General features: G+C 45.1%; 1 protein-coding gene across 4 annotated transcripts in view; it reads right to left on the reverse strand.

The window, feature by feature from the left end:
* The window catches only part of LOC147678987 (clathrin heavy chain 1-like), a 393670-nt gene that overhangs the window by 114468 nt on the left and 258746 nt on the right, over positions 1-20456 (reverse strand). For all 4 annotated transcript variants that reach the window (XM_086942714.1, XM_086942712.1, XM_086942713.1 and 1 more), the window contains exons 27-29: positions 11029-11160; positions 9869-9979; positions 8916-9086 (exon numbers count right to left, since the gene is read on the reverse strand). In XM_086942714.1, coding sequence (XP_086798840.1) covers positions 8916-9086; positions 9869-9979; positions 11029-11160 — 414 coding nt within the window. The remainder of the gene's footprint in view (positions 1-8915; positions 9087-9868; positions 9980-11028; positions 11161-20456) is intronic.

Consider the following 20456-nt stretch of genomic DNA (forward strand, 5'->3'; position numbering starts at 1 on the left):
TCTCAGAATGAGATGTTGCAATTGAATACTTTCAAATAGCAATAGACTTTAGAATGCAATAGTTACAGTTGTTGTAATATGCACAAAATAACATTTAGCTCAATGGGAAGTTTTAAGTGAATGCAATAAATTCACTTTACAAATGTTTTTCTTACTCCGGGCTGGATCCTGGATTCAGCCCTGGAGCATTTCCTGTAAACAGTTGAAAGAAATCGTTTTTGTTACACAGGCGATTTTTAAGGAATACTTGTAAGTTTTGAAAATCGACAGAAGAAATTCTGGCAAAAACCAGGCAATGTATTCCTACGGAGGAAAACTGGATTAACAGTAAATCACAGTTATAATTACTTTTGAGGGTCAGTGCTGGGCGCAAAGATCCAGCACTAGGGTCTTTCCTGAAAGCAGGAGAGTAGGAAAATGCTACCTACCAGAATGCATCTGTTCTTGGCATGTAGAGTTGCATACTGTGCTTAGATCGCCACCTAGTGTTGGGCCCGGATGTTTGCAGTTTGTTTTTGTCCTGAAAAGTTGTTTGGAAGTCACGAGATAGGGGACTCCTCCTTTGGACCATATTGCGCATGGGCATCGGCTCAATCTCCAGATTGTTTTTTGCCATTAGGGAAATGATGGAGCTTTGCAAGAAAAAGTAGAATGTCCACGTAAGCTGAATCTAATTAAGATAATACTGGAACAGACAAGGGTAGCCGGGGAGGGGGGTGGGCGTGTGCAACTCTGCAGCTCTACATGCCAAGAACAGATGCATACTGGGATGGAGTGAGACTGCCTGCCTATCTCACAAAACCTGTGATAAAATGTTTCTGAGATTGCCAGCAAGGGCCCACTACAGTGGTATTGATTAATCCCTGGCTGCACCCTTCTTTCTTGTCACAGGCTGGGGGTCAACGCGTTTCGAACCGTAGATATTGAAGGTTCTCCTCAGGACGGGGACTGGGTATGAACTTCTCTGCACAACGAGCACAAGGGCTGCAGGAGTGGAGGTTGACTGCACATCGAGTAAATTTGTCTGTGGTAGGTTGAGGATGCAGAGGAGTCATAGATCGAGGCGCCCGCAGAACGGTGCGCGGTCGAACAGTGGAACGGCTCACATTCTTTAATAGGTTGCGCACAAGTACAAATGCAGGTAGACGGAAGCACCCAGGAGAGAACCTTCAATATCTACGGTTCGAAACGCGTTGACCCCCAGCCTGTGACAAGAAAGAAGGGTGCAGCCAGGGATTAATCAATACCACTGTAGTGGGCCCTTGCTGGCAATCTCAAAAACATTTTATCACCGGTTTTGTGAGATAGGCAGGCAGTCTCATTCCATCCTTAGTTCCGCCTGTCCACTGGTATTCAAGTTAAAGGACTGGTTCTTTTTGCGTAGTATTTTTCTTTGTTTAAATATCTTTCATGTTGCAATTTGTTTTGAATGTAATGACTATGTATTAAGTTCTATTTTGGTGTTGTGATTTCTGAGTATCCATTGTGAACTTCTGTACATCTGTATATATTGCGCACACAATTGTATGTTATTGATTCGATTGTTTGGACAGGATTTTCCTTTGAAGACATTTGGATGAATTAATGAAACTCAATTATAAATGAAAATAAATTCTTTGTAATACAAAACGTCTGGGTCACGCAGCACAAATTGGCTGTGTGTGTCCTAATTCATCTTAAAACAAACCTGACTAGCCATCTTGTTCTGTTTAGTAATTGTTGAGGTCCAGGCTGGTCAGTTGTAGGATCCAATACCTTCTTTTGTGTATGAAATGGTGAGGATTGCGCGCCCAAGGAAACAGATTCCAAACTGGAGCGTTGGAAATGACATCTGAGCCCGGTAGCACAAAAAAACCATCTGGAGATGGAGCCGATGCTCATGCGCAATATGGTCCAAAGGGAGAGTCACCTATCTCGTGACTTCCAAACAACTTTTCAGGACAAAAACAAACTGCAAACATCCAGGCCCAACACGAGGTGGCAATCTATGAACAGTGTGCAATCCGCAACTCATATGCCTCGAATACTTAGTTTTCATTGATCGGAAGATTTTTAAGGAATATTTCAATGTTGCAAATGTCGACACTTAGAAGAATTTCCAAGTGAAAACCAGCCAATGTTACCCTATGGAGAAAATAAAGTTATCAGTATGTGGGTAAGTACTCGACTGGCAGAGTTAAGGTTCTGAGGGTAGACTCAGGGGTCCCCCAGGGTCAGGTAAGTACAGTAGTTACACCCTCAGCGGCACTGGGGCAGCTGGGTGCAGAGTGGGTAGGCCAAATGTTATCCTACGGAGGATAGGAGGCCTGCTAGCAGGCAGACCACGAGGCTGTGGGAGCTGAGCTCCTGGTCCGTTACACAGGGCAAGGGGGAAGTAAGATAGGATAGTTACTGCACTTCCAGTGGCACTCGGGTGGCTCGGTGCAAGGTGCTTTTGGGCTGGCGGGTGCCCAAAGTATTTCAATGGGAAAGCTGGAAGTTGAACAAAGGCTGCAGGCTCGGGTACGGAGATTCTTCAGGTGCGACCACCACTTCAAGATTTAAGTTTGGATGTTGTAGAATAGGTAGACACCCAGGAGCTGGGCACAGGGGGCCATGGGGCACCGGGTGCAAGGGTGTCTTTTGGTGTCGGGAAATCTTACCCTCAGCTGGTCGTAGTTGGAGGGGTCCCTGGTTGTGAGGCTGCAGGCGTAGTCTGGAGCGTCGAGGAGGGTCCTTGGGTGCTGGATTCCGGGACACAGTCGCCGGGGGACATCCTCGTGGTCTTTGTCCACTTAGGCACGGGCCGAGCTCGGCGGGTGCAGAGTGTGCTGGATTCGTGGTTCCTGGCTGGCAACAGGGGTTGTTACTGTTTGAGCAGGACCACTGCTCGTGGGAGTCCCAATCTTTAGATGAGCAAGGCAGTCCGGTCCTCTGGGATTTTCGAGGTTGCTGACCACAGGAGACGCCGGTATTTGGCAGGATTAGGTTCAAGGATCGACAAGCTGGTAGGGCTGGGGCCAAGTCAGTTGGTGTTGTCCTCTTGTTAGCAGCTGCACTGCAAGTCTTCTTTGTTCTTGTTTCAAAATCGGGATCTGAGGAAGGAAGGTTCAGGGTGCCCCTAAATACTAAATTTAGGGGCGTTACAGGTAGGGCAAGGGCAGGGGCCAATGGGTTCCTGTCCTGGGGTGAGTACACCTCCTATCCTGCCACTCAACAGTGGGAGGGGGCAGGAGCCTAGATCGGATTGGAAAGGGCTCCCCATCCTTAAGATCGCAGCAGCCCGGAGTTGTGCTTCACGTCGCCTCCCCCACCTGAGGGGTGGGGTTAGCAGAGGCTGGCACACCCCTTCTCTCACTTAGGTTTTCCCGCCGTTCTTCCTGCCAGGTTGGGGGCCAGAACTGGTGGGGACCAGTTGCTGAGTATAGCAAGTGGCCTGGAGAAGCTCACATAGGCGGCATGCCTTTGAAGCTTCCCCTGCCCATCCTGGGGGAGGAGACCTAGCACCTCGTCTCAGGATGTGCATTGTTGCAGGCCCAAGAGAGCAGATGGCTCTTTACCCAGGGGTCCAGCAACATGTGTGCTAGGTGGCTAGGCAGCCTCTCAGTCTGGACACAGGATGTGGGTTGGTCTCAGGGGGCAACTCTAAGTTGCCCTCTGTCGTGCATTTTACAATAAATCCCACACTGGCTTCAGTGTGGATTTAATGTACTGAGACCAGCACTGCGGAAACTTCATTGGCTCCCCATTTCAGCCAGGATACAGTTTAAGGCTATGTGCCTGGCTCATAAAGCCATCTGGAAGACTGGTCCGACGATTATGCACTCTCTGGTCACTTCCCATCTTCCTCAAAGAACCCTGTGCTCCAGTTCCTTGCGCCTGGACACCACCAAGAAGATACGGAAAGCGAGATGGGGCGGACGCTCCTTCTCGTTTAATGCTGCAAAAATTTGGAATTGCCTCCCCCTTGCCCTTCAAGGAAACGACAATCTTATGGCCTTCCGGAGGCTCCTAAAAACCCATCCGTTCGGGACGCATCCATAGCACTGTGGCTGTTCCTCTCTGTCTTTCTATTATTCAGCGCTGGGAGGCCTCAGGGTAGCCATGCGCTGTACAAATTGAACTTCATACCAAACTTCTCAGTCTTCGGTGTAGCCATTATGGTGCTGTGTAATGACAACTTCCCAGCACCATATACTCTTAATGGCATCACTGCACTTACAGTGCCCAGGAATGGCCCTGGGTACTGCAGGGGCGTAGGGCTCATGCACCTGTGCCCACACCACTGGCATAGGCACCCAGCTAGAGGGGTGACTGAGCATGCCAGGGCAGTGTGTTTGTGGGCATGGCACACAGGGATGTGTGCCATGTCAACTCGCTGTTTAGTTCTGCACCAAGACACTCAGCCTGCAAAGGCAGTGTGTGTGTGTGTGTGTGTGTGTGTGTGTGTGTGTGTGTGTGTGTGTGTGTGTGTGTGTGTGTCAGGGTACAGGGCCTCTAAGGGAGGCACAATAAGTGCTGCAGCCCTTAGGGGCCTTCTCTGGTCACAGTGCCCTGGGTAACATTTACTAGGGGCTGACCTGTGGCCAGTGATGCCAATTGGGTTTAGGCTTCAATGTAGTTTTAGAGAAGAAACACGGGCCCTGGGTACCTGATTGGCAGGAACCCAGGGCACACTCAGTCAAAGTACATTAGCAATTCAGCAAAAAGTTGTGGCATACCATGCAAGAAAGATGGCACTTTCTTACAATGGTGTGACACCAAATTAACTTTTCTGACAAGTGCTAGGCTAGATGCTAAACCTTCAATGCCACTTCACTGTGCTGAGCCCCATGCTTCCCTGGTTAGTTGACATAAAACAGGAGTGGTATTGTCTGCATCATGTGCCACTGCATCAGGCTTGGAAAGACCTTAAGTGCAAAGTATACCGTCTTCAAATTTGAGTAAATGTCTATGTTTGACCGCTTCTTTCAAATTTCAAAGACCTTTTACTAGTAGAACGTTTGAACAAGGCCCCCATCCTTCTGAGTTTATTATTTTCCTTGTGGGGAACGTTCATTTGATTTTAGAAAAAAAGGCATTTGTGGGTAACGTACTGTACTCCATTCTGAGTCCCCACATGGTTCAATATGCTCAAAATGTTAAAAAGGTGCATTATTTACAATAGTCCCAAAAAAGAGACACCGCCACCTGAGGCTCTTCATGTAAAACCACCCAGGCAGGTAGGTCAAAGCATCAAGCATAAATACGGTACAACCACAGGTTTTGGGTTACACTCAGACTTCAAATCGAATAAAAACTATATAAGCTCAGCTATAAAAATAAATATCCCTGGAGCGAATAAATACCTAATAATCAAAGACCTCTTCAGACTTGAATTCAAAATTATGAAAATCAAATTAGCCAAGGTAATATTTCTTGGGAGCAGCTCACACCCTCTGGAAATCTCTCCCTGCTGAAATGCGATGACAAGACAACCTACAAATTTTCTGAAAGAATCTAAAAGCCTTCCTTTTTAACTGCTCTGTGAGTTATCTTTAAACGACTCTTAACCTCGCAACAAAAATACTCCTGCCATGCTCTTTTCTTACCTTAATTCTTTACTCCCTTATGATTCATCTTTGCTGCCAATGTTATTTTCTACTTTCCGCCTGTCCTCCCACTCTCCACTTAATCCTTTTATCCCCCTGCCACTTAACTTTTTCGCCGCGTCCCCTCAAGTATTCCTCTTCTTTATCCCCTCACCTTTGCTACACTTTCTCTCCCTCCACCTGAATGTTATTCGACCTCCCAAATTCATCCCTCAATCCTTTCTTTTCCCCCTCCCTACCCTGCTGAAATTACTCTTCCTCTACCCAACTTCACTCTAACCCCATTTTATACCCCTCCACTCATAATCCAGTCCGGTTCCCACTCACTCAACTAGCTCTTTCCACAGTCTTGCTTTTTCCCAGTTCTCTTATTTCATCCCTAGCTCTGATGGCTCTCTATTGATACATTTTATCAATGTTACTACAAGGTACCCCGAGACATCACTCTTTAATGTTGTTACCATATAAAGCAAGTCAACACCCTTGGGTAGAGCAGCGCTATAGAAACATAAAAAAATAAAATAAATGTAATGTATTCTTACACGTCCTTTTATTTAAGGAGCTGTAATAATTACGTTTCAACACTTTTTTGCATATGTTGAATCTGGTAATATAAATTGGATTTCATATTTTTTTCAAAAAAAAAAAAAATCACAAGACTTTTTGTGGAAAAATATTTAGCAATTATGATAATTCCTCAAAATGGAGTTTTATTGGACAGGTTTCATCATGGCTGGCATCCACCATTTTAAGAGTTTGTTATAATGAGCCATGGACCTTATTACAATCGTGCTGGTGTCTCTGTATTTTGCACTGGAAGGTGTATACATTTTCCTTCACCTTTTCAAGCATCAGCGATTTTTTACATCAATAATGGCGTTTTACCTTTGGAGTCCTATCTTTTTGACTCAGAAAGCTCATCAGCAACAGCAATTGTAGAGTTTGCCCATTTTTGGAGTTAAAAAGATCCCCATTAGAACAATCTTTTTATTTTTAGAAAGTCCCTGTTCCCTCAATGTCTGAGCTGGAAAATTCTTTCTCCTTTCCTTCTTCTGCACCTTCATCATCTGAGCCCCAAGCCCCCACAGCTCAATACTCATCTCCAGCACAGCGAGTTCTCTTTGTTACATCCTTAGGTCAATTTCTGATCCTAAACACGGAGAGCCCACCCCCCATGGCTTATTGTTTCTCTATTTTTCACACTTTTTCCTTCAGTTTTGAACATGAGTAACATTTTTCCGTCTTAGGATCTAGCGGAAAACAATTTACATGCAGTGCTCAGGTCTTTTAGGCAAATTTTCTATGGCACTATTGGCAGAACCTGAATAGTGCTCCACCATCTCCGAAAAATCCATACATATGTAAGTAAATAGATGCAAGTAAACATATGTAACTAAACAGACACTCCTTGAACTGGACTATGGTCAATTGTCTCGAGAAAACCAATTTAATTCCCCAGCTGATATTGAATTTGATGCCCCAGTCATGCTCAATCTTATAATTTCCTTCAGAAGTGAAGGCAAACCCTTAGCTTTTGGTAGAAACGCAAAGAATTAAAAACCATCAGCAACATATCTGCTTGCTTCATAACTTACCACCGAAAAAGTCTAAAGATGGTAGTGCACGTACTGGGGTATTGCAAACTTACAGTTTATGTAATACTAGCTCGAACTATGGTCGACGACTAACAGAAAACGTTTTGTTTTTTAAAAAAAATCTCCGAACCCATCTCCTAGGTAATAAATAATACAAAGCATGTGAACTCAGAATAGGTTCACAATGCAAAACTCCCTTATCTCTTCCCGTTAATCTCCAAATTCAGATTAATGAATATACTGCAAACAAATTATAAACATTTTACAAGGAGGGATGTTGTGTACAGCTTCTTCTGTAGCCTTTTCTGCAAAAGAGAGAAGGATACCGGCCTACAGAGAAACACACTTTTATAAGTAAAAGCCAGTTTGAAAGAACAATTTGTGTTTTGTGAACAAAATAAACAAGGCAAGAGGTTTCATGGGCCCAAAGTATTTAACATGGGAATCTTGGAATTCAGACACTAGGTTTGGACTATAGCATGACCCAGCTTTTAATTTGCATCTCTGGCATGAACTGGCTGCTAAAGAAAGTACGGGAGAATGATGGAGTAATGTGTTGTGGAAAACAAATAATAGTATGTTTAACACTGCACTACACTATGCTATGCTCTTAGAAGGCATTACAGTGGCATAGATTGTGTATGTTCAAGTTGCTAGAGAATTAAGAACTAGGGATGCAAGGCTCAGCCAGGTGATATGCTGGGGGATTATGTATTTTCCTATCCACATAGCTGTGGAGTGTATCCTGTTCCAGTGACAAGACGGTGATAGCACTACATGATATGAAGGGAGGAAGGAAATGCTATAAAAAAAATCTTTTTATTGAACATGATGATAACATATAATACAACTATGTGCATTACATTAGATTAGAAACTGGATATTCCATGTTGATTATTCAGAAAACAATTCCATCCCCCCCTCCAACCACCAGAAATACATCATATTTGTAACACAGCCGGTCCATGTCTACGTTTTGAGGGGGGAAGTGCAAATATTACATCGGTACGCATTCAGTTTCCCCCCATATCTTATCCCACTTCTTGGGGCAACACCTATTCGTGTAGACTGCTCGTTCCGCCAGCATACACCCATCGCCATCCCGCTCCCATTCCAATATCGTTGGTAGATCTGAGACGTCCCACTTACATGTAATGTTGCATTTTGCAAGTACAAACCCATTAGCTACCCACAGCTGGTCCATGCGGCTAAAATCGGTAGTGTCCCAGATGTTAAGAAGGTAGGCAGATAACCAGGGACAGTGTTAAAGCAAACCCAAACACCTCACCCACTGTTTGAGTAACTGTTTCCCAGAAAATCTGTATCAAGGGGCATTCCCATATCGTGTGGTAGAATGTACCCACCTCACCGCAACCCCGCCTGCAATCCTCCGAACCACTACGACCCATCTTGACCAATGTTGTGCAGGTGATATATGTTCGATGTAACACTTTTAATTGAACCAGTCTTATTCGCGATGGTATGGCCACCAGAGGAAATGCTTTTAAGGGCAGTGTCATGAGAGTTGAATGGGAAATGTAAACCGTTGGCACAACTGACAACAGGTCAAAAGAAACAGCTGATTTGGGCAATGGTTGCTCTCCAAAATAGACCTTCTCTGTAAATATCTACAACTGTTAATTGTTGCAAATATGTATTGAGATGTTCTCATGCATAAGAAGTCATACAAGATGCACATATACTGCTGGTGGTGGCAGTAATAAAGTTAATGCCCCTAAATGGAACTTACCTTGTAAAGACGATCTTTCTTGCAAAGCTCGACACTCTGTTTCCAGCGGTTGTTGCCTTTGTACAAATAAGCTGCAATTCGGCGGAACTCTATCAGCTCGTGCTTCTCAAGGCGCTGCGCCAGGCTAATGTTGTCAAAGTTATCGTAAGCATCAATGGAAGCCCGCAGACCCTGAAAAAGTCAAGCACACCATCACACCTTTCATGGAGAACAGGTAGAGAGTGACTCACTGTAACAACCACCTTCAGTTTGTCCCCCAAAGTAATACATGGTCCATAAAAAATTGGGCACTAAAATGCGGAATGAAAACAAATCAAATATTTCACATGTAAATGTCAAACTAATTAGCCTAGTTTAGAGTTTAACTAGTTGGATTTCAGGGAGCTGCAAAAAGTATAGAAATGTAGCAGGGGAATAGATGCATGCCTTGATTAAAAGATACAATCTAAAATGTCAAACAACTGATTTGTAAATAGGTCAACAGTGGTCTTTAAAAAGATGGCTGTGGGGTCCATTGACAGCACCAGTGCTTGGAAATGAAATTAAAGATTCTGATGAAGGGGACACGTGTTTAACCAGTATGGCAGCAGAGCTGACATACAGAGGTCATGAGTGGACAATCCACTGTTTAAGTGCTATTCTATCCTCTCTGCCTACAGGGGAGGCTCAGGAAGTTAAAATGTGTGTGTACAGCTGTGGAATCCTGACAATTGATGCGAGGTTGCTGAATGTTAAGACTCTGGTAAAAAGGAAACCCAAAAATGCATTCCTTGTCTGCTTCAGGTGGGTCAGGTTATCCTACACAATGTATTCAGCCTCGTCTGTGATTGCTGGGCGTAAAGCCCCCATGACACCAGGCTTTATTAAGTTTATCATCTAGAGTCTGTGACTAGTCTACTTTCCCTGCCACATCTCGTATCACACTAATGGCTGCATCCTGCACCTCTCCTCACCTGATAATCCTCCTCCTCTGTCAGCAGATTGTTCAAGGCCTCATTGACACCTTTGTTGTTGTGGTTCTGCACCGAACGCAAGTATGGTTTCACAAGTGGTAACTGGTTCACCTAGGAAGTCGAAAACAGGAGTAACTCCATTAAAAAAGGTACAGGTGGTCGAAAAGTAGGAAATACACTAAAATTACTGAACACAGCAGGCTGAATTTCCATGATAGCACAGCATGCAAACCTTATTCTGCAACTCTACTTTGGAGTCTTCGCTATCAGTGAAAGTTTTTGTTATTAAAAAAAATTAGAATAAGCATGTGCAAAGCCAAGAAATCTCAGTTTAATATGGGTAAACTTGGAGCGTTAGCACATTAGAGCACACAAAAGGAAACAAGTAGGATTAGACTGACAATAGCTGTAAAGTAATCACTTGTAATTCAATGAAAGCACCCGAATGGAGGTGGAAGGAGACGCCCAAAAAACAACCAGCATTATTGTAGCATCCTTTCTACCTAGGTTTAGCCTTGTACAGTGCGACATAGAACTAATGATGTAGCCACAGACATTAGAATGTATGTATTTGAAGTAGGGACTGTTATTGCTTTGGACTAGGCTGGGATCTGGATGTGTCTCTCTTTCCTGGAATAAACCTAAGCATCCTTTACAACTATAATCCTGAGTCTGCCTCATCCTTCTTTTAAACATGGATCTTACATTGGCGTAGTTGGCAGCTGAGGAATAGAGAGGCTCAACAAACTCAACTAGCGCTGTTTTCACTTTCAACTGGCTTCAAGGTACTGTTTCCATCGTCCTTTTGTGTTTAGATTGCACCAGCGGATTAAACAGCCGCTGGTGCATGAATCTCCCACTTGGTTGAAGCAAGCCTCGATTGACAAGGTCACAAGCCAATCTATGAAAATATTGGTCGAAGAAAGTAAAAGGCTGAATGGGGTAGACTCAAAACCCACTCTATGTATATGGTTAGAAATATGGCAATTGGACAGCTGCACTATCAAGAGCCAGAGACTCCGTTCTGCTGAAGCTGTAGGGGCTATTGTTAACGCAACTATGTAATGGACCTAGTTAACTTTTTTTCTGTTTCTACATTAAAATAGCCAAGTCAATCATAACATCCTACAAAGGTAAGAAGTTCAGCATTGAATGCTCACCTTAGAGAAGTAGCTGACCGTCCTCGTGTGGTCTAGTCTAGGCGATAACACTAACAGTAGGTCATTGATGAGGAGTGGTTTGAAGTCGAGGTAGTACTGCAGGGCTCTGTAATACAGCTCCACGTTGGCCACCTGTTGAAGAAAGAAGGAAGAAATAAACAGGTTGAGGGTCAGAAGAAGCATCACAATCAGTTTAAATGAGACAACTTATGAGGAAGCTGGAGACAGGATGAATCAGAACTGAAATAAGCTATTTTCCACTGGAAAAGGCACAATTCATATTCACTTCAATTCCAAAAGACGTGAGCAGAATGACCTTATTATAAACTATCTCGTGATCTTAGCAAGGACACTGCAATCATCAAGAGTCCACGGCGATGTGCATAATGATATAATCACAACGAACAGCCACTATTTCCCTTAACATCAAACTAGTACAACATTCTACTTCCATTGAAAAAACAGCTAACCAGTCAAACACTTAAATAGTTTGCAATGTTTTAGGGTCTGATTTAGATCTTGGCGGATAGGTTACTCCGTCACAATGGTGACGAATATCCCATCCGCAGAGAAATAAATCCAATAGGATTATTATTGGGATTTATATTTCAGTGGATGGGATATCCATCACCTCTGTGATGGAGTAACATGTCCACAAATATCTAAATCAGGCCCTTAGATGCCAGTCCCCAGATTCTTGCAACAGAAAAAAAAAACTTTTCACTAACCATGACCTAGTAATGAGACCATACTTAACTATACAGACACTTTCCAAGATTTGCACACTTTGTAAGCAAAAAAGACAGATACCAAGCAAAGGTACAAAGAAATTGTGCACTCATCCTATTGGTTGACTCCATACAACGCAGTATTATATACACAAGATTCTGTGAATACATTGATTCACAAAAATTAAGGCCAAGTAGTGATGTGCAGCTAAGACCATTTTCTCTACTTAAGAATGCTGGATTCTACCCCATCATGGTGGCATGCTTTACCACTGGATTCGCTCCCCAACCTGAATAAGGATGTCATTCTTATCCATAGAGGGCCAAATAGGTCCTATCTGTAACAGACCCGTAGTTTGTCAGACTCTTTTGAAGTGATTGTTTCTTTGTCTCAACCTCTGGCTGATCCCTAACTCTTTGCTCATCATGGATCACAGGGCACGTCAGAATTCGATCAAACTAACCTAGTGGTAGACCTAATTGGTCTTCCTGAAGACTCTGTATGGTAAGGTTAAAAAGGTGGTGGATGCTAGGGGGAGCATCCTGTGTCCCCTCTTCTTGTAAAGATGTGCCGCCAAATTCAAAGAGCCTCAGTCGGGATTGATGGCTTTTATCAGGACAGGGGTCACATTTTTTATTGTCCACTACATATCACTGAAGGTATTGATGTAAAGCGGTGTGTTAGGAATGTGTGTGGTTAGAAATAGCAAATACAAAACCAGTATATTTTTATTTTTTTCCTGCATAGGAAACAATCAAAATTCAACAACTTTGTATAACACATGAGCACAAGCCAAGACTCTCCTTTCTGTATGCGTAGAAAAACGTCACATTCCAAATCTTAACACAAGTACCAACTGTGCTGACATCATGCATTTATTTTGAAATTGTGTCGTTCTTCCTAGTAACAGTCGTCTACATAACTAGTGGCGCCTCAAAAGGGGAAGACCAGAGTGGTTCAATAAAGACATTTCTCTGCTAAAATTAAGTATTAAATCTATTTTGGTAAATAAAATGGCTACAAAAATGACTACAAGGTATCTTCATAATAATTTGAGAGAGAATTAGGTGGTCACTGGGTGAGAGTCCAGCGTCATTAAATGCAGATACCTGTCTAAGCTATAGATCAGTTACGTGCTTTGAATAAATGTATCAGAGGAATCATGCGTCTGTCATACAGTGTGGCGTGATGTGCTTTGTAAAGCAACACACAAGTTGCTAGATCATCCATATGCAGCTGGAGGTTGGAGACCAAATAACTAAATTCATGCAACAAATACAATGATTATTATACTGCAAGCAATTAAACTAAATAGGCCTACTGGGTCAAAGAGACTAAACACATGACTAATTGTGCTTCTCATTATATACAGAGAACAATACTAAATAAAAAGTTAATTACCCATAGGAGCAATCCTTTTGGATTACTCTACCTGCAGATTACTCACCTCTTGAATCAACTCCAGGCATCAGACGTGATCTGTAGGAGTTGAAATGGCAGGTGGTGCTCTGCTCCATCTCAACGCCAGGAAGCATCCTGCGCAAGACAGCACCAAAGGCATAAAAGTTCCACTCACATATGTGCCTTGTTCGTTTCTCCACAACCAAGAGTTAGAGACAAGGCAGACTATACTGAAAATTAGGACCTTACTAAGGGCCTAAACCACTTCTCAGGTGGGGAGGTAGGCGAGATTGGCGAGGAACCTGCAAGCAAATACAGTATCCACCACAAAGATAGTTACTAAAGGTAAGTAACGTATTCTTATGATAGATACGGATACATAATACTACCTGCAGATTTTTCACCTCTTGAATACATACCAGAGAAGTACCTCCATAGTGGTGAGTACAAAGAAAAGGTTAAACTAAGAAGTCCAACAGACAAGTTCAAGCAGAATTGACATCCCTTCAGACTTCTTAATCAAGACAGCAACGTCTTGTGATGGTGTGGACAGAAGTCCTTGTTGCAGCCGAGCAGATGAACAGAAAAGGAAAAACCCTGAAGAAGCTTTGGCACTGGAGGAAATTGACCTGATGCCCTCCGAATACTCTTTGCTTAACACAGCACAGCAGATTTTAATCACAGGCTTTTATGGCACCACACATTCAATGAAAAGCTGGTCATCAATCGAGCATTCAGGGGTCCAATCCACATAGAAACAAAGTATTGCAGAGATTCAGATGTTAGAGCTTTTTCTCCTTATTGGTTGGACAAGGACGTGGATAAAATGTAAGCAAGTAGGGCGATAGATTGGCCCACGTCAAACCGAATGACCAATTCAGGCAGGAATTATACTTTTGACCTCAGAACCAACTTTTCCAGAAAGAAAGATGTAAATTGATGACAGGCACACATAGACTGCAGCTCCCTAATATGTTGAGTCGATTTGCAGGCAATCCAGAAAACTTTCTATCGTCAACTATGCATGGGCTCGAACAGGTTAGGCATCAAATTAATGTCCCACTGAGACACAATGAAGTGTGAAGGAGTATACATGTATGTCAAATCTTGGGAAACCTCACAACCAGCTATTTAAATAACAAGTTGCTCTGTGTACAAAGTAAGGCCAAAAGTGCTTAGAGGGAACCTTTAACAGTGCCCACAGCATGGCCTGGCTAAAGAAAGCATAGCGCAACTGAAAGACACTTAACAGGAGCAACACTGTCCCTGGCCCACCAAGAAGAACGTCCACAGTACAGAAATGTAGTGGAAGGATGGGAAGCCTACAAAATGACACCTCGTTTGAAGGTACTCAAATTGCACCACTCACTCTCCAGGCATGAAGGCACTATGGAGAGTCAAGTAGAATAACTGTTCCTCTACCTGCGAGAGGAGATCTGCACAAAGTGGAAGGGGGAATGGAGGGCACAAGTACAAACTGATCAGATATGCATACCACAGCCTCCGAACCCAGTCTGGTGCAATCAAAATCATCTGTGCCCAGATCGGACACCTCTCCCTCATACCATTAACAGGACAGGCAAGATGAGCGAGAAAGTCCTACGTCAAACAGAATGCATCTCATTGAGGTGCCTAAAGCAAAAAATGAAGAGCGTAAAACACCGAATAATGTGGGTTTACCAACACGGAGAAGAGTTACTCCAAACAGAGAAATCCTGAACCATCTGAGGGTGAAGCTGGCACTGGGGGTGTGGTAGGAGGCCTGGATGCTATGGTGCCTGGCAGATGAGTGTTTCCAGGCATCAAAATGCAAGGTGACCACCTAGGGATGAGACGCTGCCGTGGGGAGAAGGGCGCAATGCTGTATTTTGACCCTATTGTGAACATTCGGCGGATGCAGCATAAATATGCTGTGGCTGTCTGATTCGGGTGGAGGCACAATACTGACAATGTCTTGGTGCCACTATGTAGCTTTTTGGAGGTGCCGGAAGATGTGCATTGCCGCAGAGCCCAGCAACACACAGTAGAGGGGTGCCCAGAGGCTGGACCTGGACTGTGGGGACTATTTGCATTCCTCAAAGCCACATATAATGCACAGGCAATCAACAATAGGGGAGTGTATCTTGAGAATATTACTATTTCTTAGAGCCGGTGGAGAACCAAGCACCTGGTCTTTGGGGAAAATGATGCAACAAGATGGTGCATGACAAAACTGCGAAACTCACAGCAAGTCAACAGAATAGATGAAAGTTACATACCTTTGGTAATGCCTTATCTGAAGAGACGATCTATCCGCAGATTCCTTACCTTAGAATATTCGTCAGGTGTCCAATTGGATCTGGACATTTTCCAGCAGTAAACATGCGCACCGATGGGTGGTGTCATTAAGTTTGTATCTGTGTCATCCCCCGCTGTGATGTGCACCCGTGCATGCCGACGTCAATTCTTTTCACCCCACTCATGCTCATCTATTAAGAGCTACGGTCAGTCCTTTTCTGACTGACCTTTTCCCTCATCTTATTGTCAACACTTTGAGAAATTCTTCTGGTATGCTAAGGATGGCACTAAGAAACTAGAGTGTTTCAAGGCAAGTGGTGCCTGGCGTAGGTAGAGGTCTGTGGCAAACCACACTTGATTTGTCTTTAGTGCCTGGAACGGGACCACGACTATGACCTGTGAGAACTGTCATATTATACAATCGAAGGCTCTGAGGGAGCGCTCCGTCAAGCTCCTCCCCCCCCCCCCCCAACGTCATGCAGATGGCGTAGAACCACTCATGGAGCTGCTCCTAACGGTCTCTCCGATCTAATTGGATGGGTAAGCCCCACCATAAGTGCAAAAAATCAAAGCAGTCTTTGACTTCACCCAGCACATCCAAGTCCGCAGATATTGGCACTTTAGGCCTCGCTCCTCCGTGGAACCCTAGTCAGGGTGAGGTCCCCGCCTCCTTGACTTTCCCAGAGATGAAGCAACCCTCACCCAACTGAAAGAGTTATATGAGGTCATGAACCTCATATTTGGGTGACTCGGCCCCTCTGGTCCGCCTATGTGGCCCATGGGTGCGGGAGGGGCCCTCACTGGATTCACAATGGTGGGTTCGCCCTCAGCACCAGTCGAGCAGCTTGGATCTGGTGCTCAATCCAGAGCTGTGCCACTGGGGATATCAAGACCTTCCATGGTGCCCACCTCAGTAAGGAAGCTCCTTGCGCCGGCGAAGCCCAATGGCAGCGCCAATTCCTATTGCAAACCCCACCTGACATGGAGCCGGAAGGCATACCTTCAAACCCTACAAGTGACAGTGTGACAGTTGAAGGCCAGAGCCCACCAACTACATGCCATGTCCAAGGATGCCGAGCAATGACCAAGTGCAATAATGTGTGCCGGTTAGGAATACTAGAAAAAGCAGAGGGCACGAATGCTGAGCTCTTTGTGGAGAATTTGGTGCTACAGACAATCAAACAAAGAGACCTCTCACTGCATTTTATGGGCAAGTGAGCACATCGGATAACTGAGGCCCTGGCAAAACCTGGAGTCATCATGACCCCTCCTGGCCCGCATTCTCAACTTTAGGAACAGCAATGCAAACTTGAGGGCGGCTCGCTAGCATAGTCCCACACAATATGAAAATCACTCAACGATCTTCCCGGATTACACCCAGGAAGTTCAAGCCAGATGGAGTTCCTTCGATAAGGTGAAGGCACATCTTCAAAAGGCAGGCCTTGCAATACAAGATGATTTTCCTGGAGCACTTGAAGGTCTTGCCAGAGGGGAGCTCCTGGTTTTTTTGATCACCAGAGAAAGCCTGGGAGAGGCAGGAGGTCAGTGGAGAACAGATGAGGATGAAGGGGAAACGCATGAGGGAGGAGCCAGGGCAGAGGGACGACAAGGGGATGGTACCACCATCAGATGTAGTAGAGACCGCCCCAATTAAACTCTGGGGCTCACTGTACTTTGGGAGAGGGGATGGTAGTCCAACTATGGAGTGTTTAGAGGCAAGGAATGACAGATGCCATCTTAGACAGAGATATACAATAGGTGGGCAACCCAATATACCCTTGAGGGTTCGGGCAAACAAGTTCTTCTTCACGTTCACTCATCTCAGACAGAGACCAATTCCTGTTAGCAGAGTATGAGAGTTAAGGAGCCGAGGCAGAACCCAAAGGTTTGAGATTACGTAGGAGTGGGCAACAAGCATCCTGTGCATTAGGGTGGAGGGTAGTTTATGAACATGCAGCCCAGAGAAAGGAAGTTATGGGGGGGTGGGGGTTGGTATAGTCTGCTACAGCAGCCAGTAAAAACAGAGGCAGGAGGGGGAGCGGGGTCACACACGTTACTACAACCCAGCACGATTAGGATGCAGAAAAGACAAGGATCTAAGGGAACAACTCTTGAAATCCGTTTATGAAATGTAAATTGGCTGGCCCACAAGTTGAAGAGAGGGTTGGTGTCCCAGTTCCTATTCAGACACAACCCAGGCCGCATTTTGTAGCAAGAGACATACCTGGTGGAGAACCACTGCAAATACCTCAGGCGGCGAAGATACCAGACCCTGTTGAATTCAGGTTTCACCCAGGGGGTCTGCATCCTAGCTAGCAAATCCCTCCTCCTAACAATAACAGGCACATGAACAGACCGGGGTGGCTGCTTTGCACAGCTGATGTGCAGAAAGGAATGGATAGAAACTCATGGTTGCTTCATGATCTTGCCACTGTATTACTAACCAAAGGGCTGGGACAAATGGGAGATTGGCTGACAAGGACGCAAGACCACCTGACACTCATAGGGGAGACTTTAACCTCACCACCAGGGGAGACCAACCACAGAATTTCCATGGGCTCACACAGGGAAAGGGGGAGAGTTACAAGATTGATTTCCTTCACCACAGCCATGGATCTCGTAGACCTGTGGTGGAACGAGAATTCAGGGATCCGGCAGTACTTTAACACGTTGAGAAGCTCCAGTTCGATGTCCAAGTAAGATTAATTCCTAGCACCAGACACGCAGAGACAGATTCCATGATGCCAGATTCGTGTCCAGGAGAATATCAGAACAAGCCCGAATGTGCACACAGTTTGTCCCACTAGGGCCCCGACAATGGTAGGAGTGGAGATTAGAACCGTGGGAGCTTATGGACTGGAACACCAAAAAGTTCAAATCACGTCAGAGGGCACAGAGCATTATTTAAAGATAATGAAGCGAGTCTCATCTAGAATAGTAGTTTGGAATGCATAGAAAACCATTTAAGAGGGCTGTTGATTTCACATACCACAGGCAAAATGAGGGCCAGGGTGCGGGAGCTAAAGGAGTGCCCCCTCCCCCCCACCCCACCCCACCACCACACTACTCTAGCACCAGGTGCATGCAGCTAGAGAAGTTCAAATTACTACCAGAAGCTAAAGCACAGGCATTATAGAGAACACACCAACACAGACTGTCGAAGTCTAGAACAAGCCGGGGAAACTGTTGGCCTGGTTGGGAAAACGCAAAGAGGGACTAAGTGTCTCGGAATGCTGGAAACCATGGAGGAGGTGCTAGTTAGCAGGGTAGCAGAGATCGCTCACATTCACGATACATCTAGCCGAGCTCTACAAGTCATGGAGCAGGGAGGACCTGGAGGAGCAAGAGAAATTTATTGCAGATATTCCCACGCCTCTCCTAGAGAAAGACGATAGAGTGATGCGTGACGGCTAATTGGAGGAGGCACATATAGGGGAAGCAATTTCATAATTTAAGAGAGGGAAAGACCCCACGCCCAAATGGGTTTCCCCCGGTGTATTTTAAACATGGAGGGGGTAATTCCGACAGGCCTACTCCAGGACATGTTTTATGAGGCCATAGACAAGGGGACGACTTTTGATGGATCTATGATTCGCAACCGTAGTCCTTATACACAAACAGGGCAAGCTAGTGGAGCAATGCTCCTCCTTAAGGCCGATTACGCTGCTCAACACAAAGATTAAGATTCTGGTAAAGATCCTTGCGAACTACCTTCCCAACTCATTGATGAACTGGTAGCCCCTGACCAGTCCAGCTTTAAGCCCTTTAGGTCAACATTCCACAACCTTCAACGATTACTTGGATGCCTCACCGGGTGCCATTTAATACAATAAAACGTCGATCATCCTGTCCTTGGATGCTGAGAAGGCTGTTGACTCAACAATGTGGCTCTATCGGTTTGCTTCCTTGCAGAAGATGGGGATTGGCCCAAGCTTCTTGTCATGGATACACCTACTATCCAAGGATCCAGCAGCCATGGTGAGGACTAATGGTGCATTATCAGGTGTGCTCTGCCCAGAAATGGGGGTCAGACAGGGATGCCCTCTGTTTCCCCTGGTGCTCGAGCCTTTTGCTTGCTGGGTGAGGATAGAGGAGCAGATCAGGGGTCTATGTTGGAACCTAAACTGAGAAGATGTAATCCACCTATATGCAGATGATATACTGCTCTATCTGATTGACCAGAAAAAATCAATACTAAGAGTCTTGAAAATTAGAGACCTTCGGGGTATATTCTGGAGTCCAGATCAACAGACAAATCTGTGGTGTTCTCGATCACCCAGTGGAGGCCGCCAACAGACTGGGAGGTTCCCCTGGTATGGGCACTGAAAGGGTTTAGGCATCTGGGGGTCCAGGTAACACCTGACCCAGCTGAGTTCTAGAAGCAAAACCTAGGGCGGATTCTAGAGGAGTACAGGGGAGATGTGGAACATTGGAGAAGTTGCCCTCTTTCAATACTAGGCAGGGCCGCCCTTCATAAAATAGTGCTGCTGCCCGGGTTCCTCTACAGACCACAGAACATAATGTTTGAGGTCCCCAATTCCTTTTTTCGCTCATTAGAAACTGCGACACACACACTGCTCTGGAAGGGGGGCCTAGAAAACCACTGAGGCCTTATCAAGGGGTCAATACAACAGAGGAATCGCACTCATTCAACCTGCGGCCACATTACTGGTTGATCGAACTGCAAGTGGTTAATAAATGGATGTTCGCCGGCCAGCAGGGCAGGCAGACAGGTGAGCAAATGGACTTGGGGGATATATCCGTAGGTTGTACAGCACACAAAGACTGGCCAGACCGCTATCCCCGAGTGACTTATTAATTGCTATATGGAGGAGAGCAACATGCAGTAAATTTTGGGAGTGGAGTGTAAAGCTGGAAACGCCCACATGGAACTCAGATGAAAGAGCTCTGGTCTCTGGAGCCAATAGGATTTGCTGGGCTTTGCAGGGGCGTTGGACGTCTGGGTTCCCAGTGGATGCTCTTTTTACGGGAATTCCAGGGTCAAAACGAACTCAACAGCA

The sequence above is a fragment of the Lissotriton vulgaris genome, chromosome 11 (assembly GCF_964263255.1).
Source record: "Lissotriton vulgaris chromosome 11, aLisVul1.2, whole genome shotgun sequence".
In the NCBI taxonomy this organism is placed as follows: Eukaryota; Metazoa; Chordata; class Amphibia; order Caudata; family Salamandridae; genus Lissotriton; species Lissotriton vulgaris.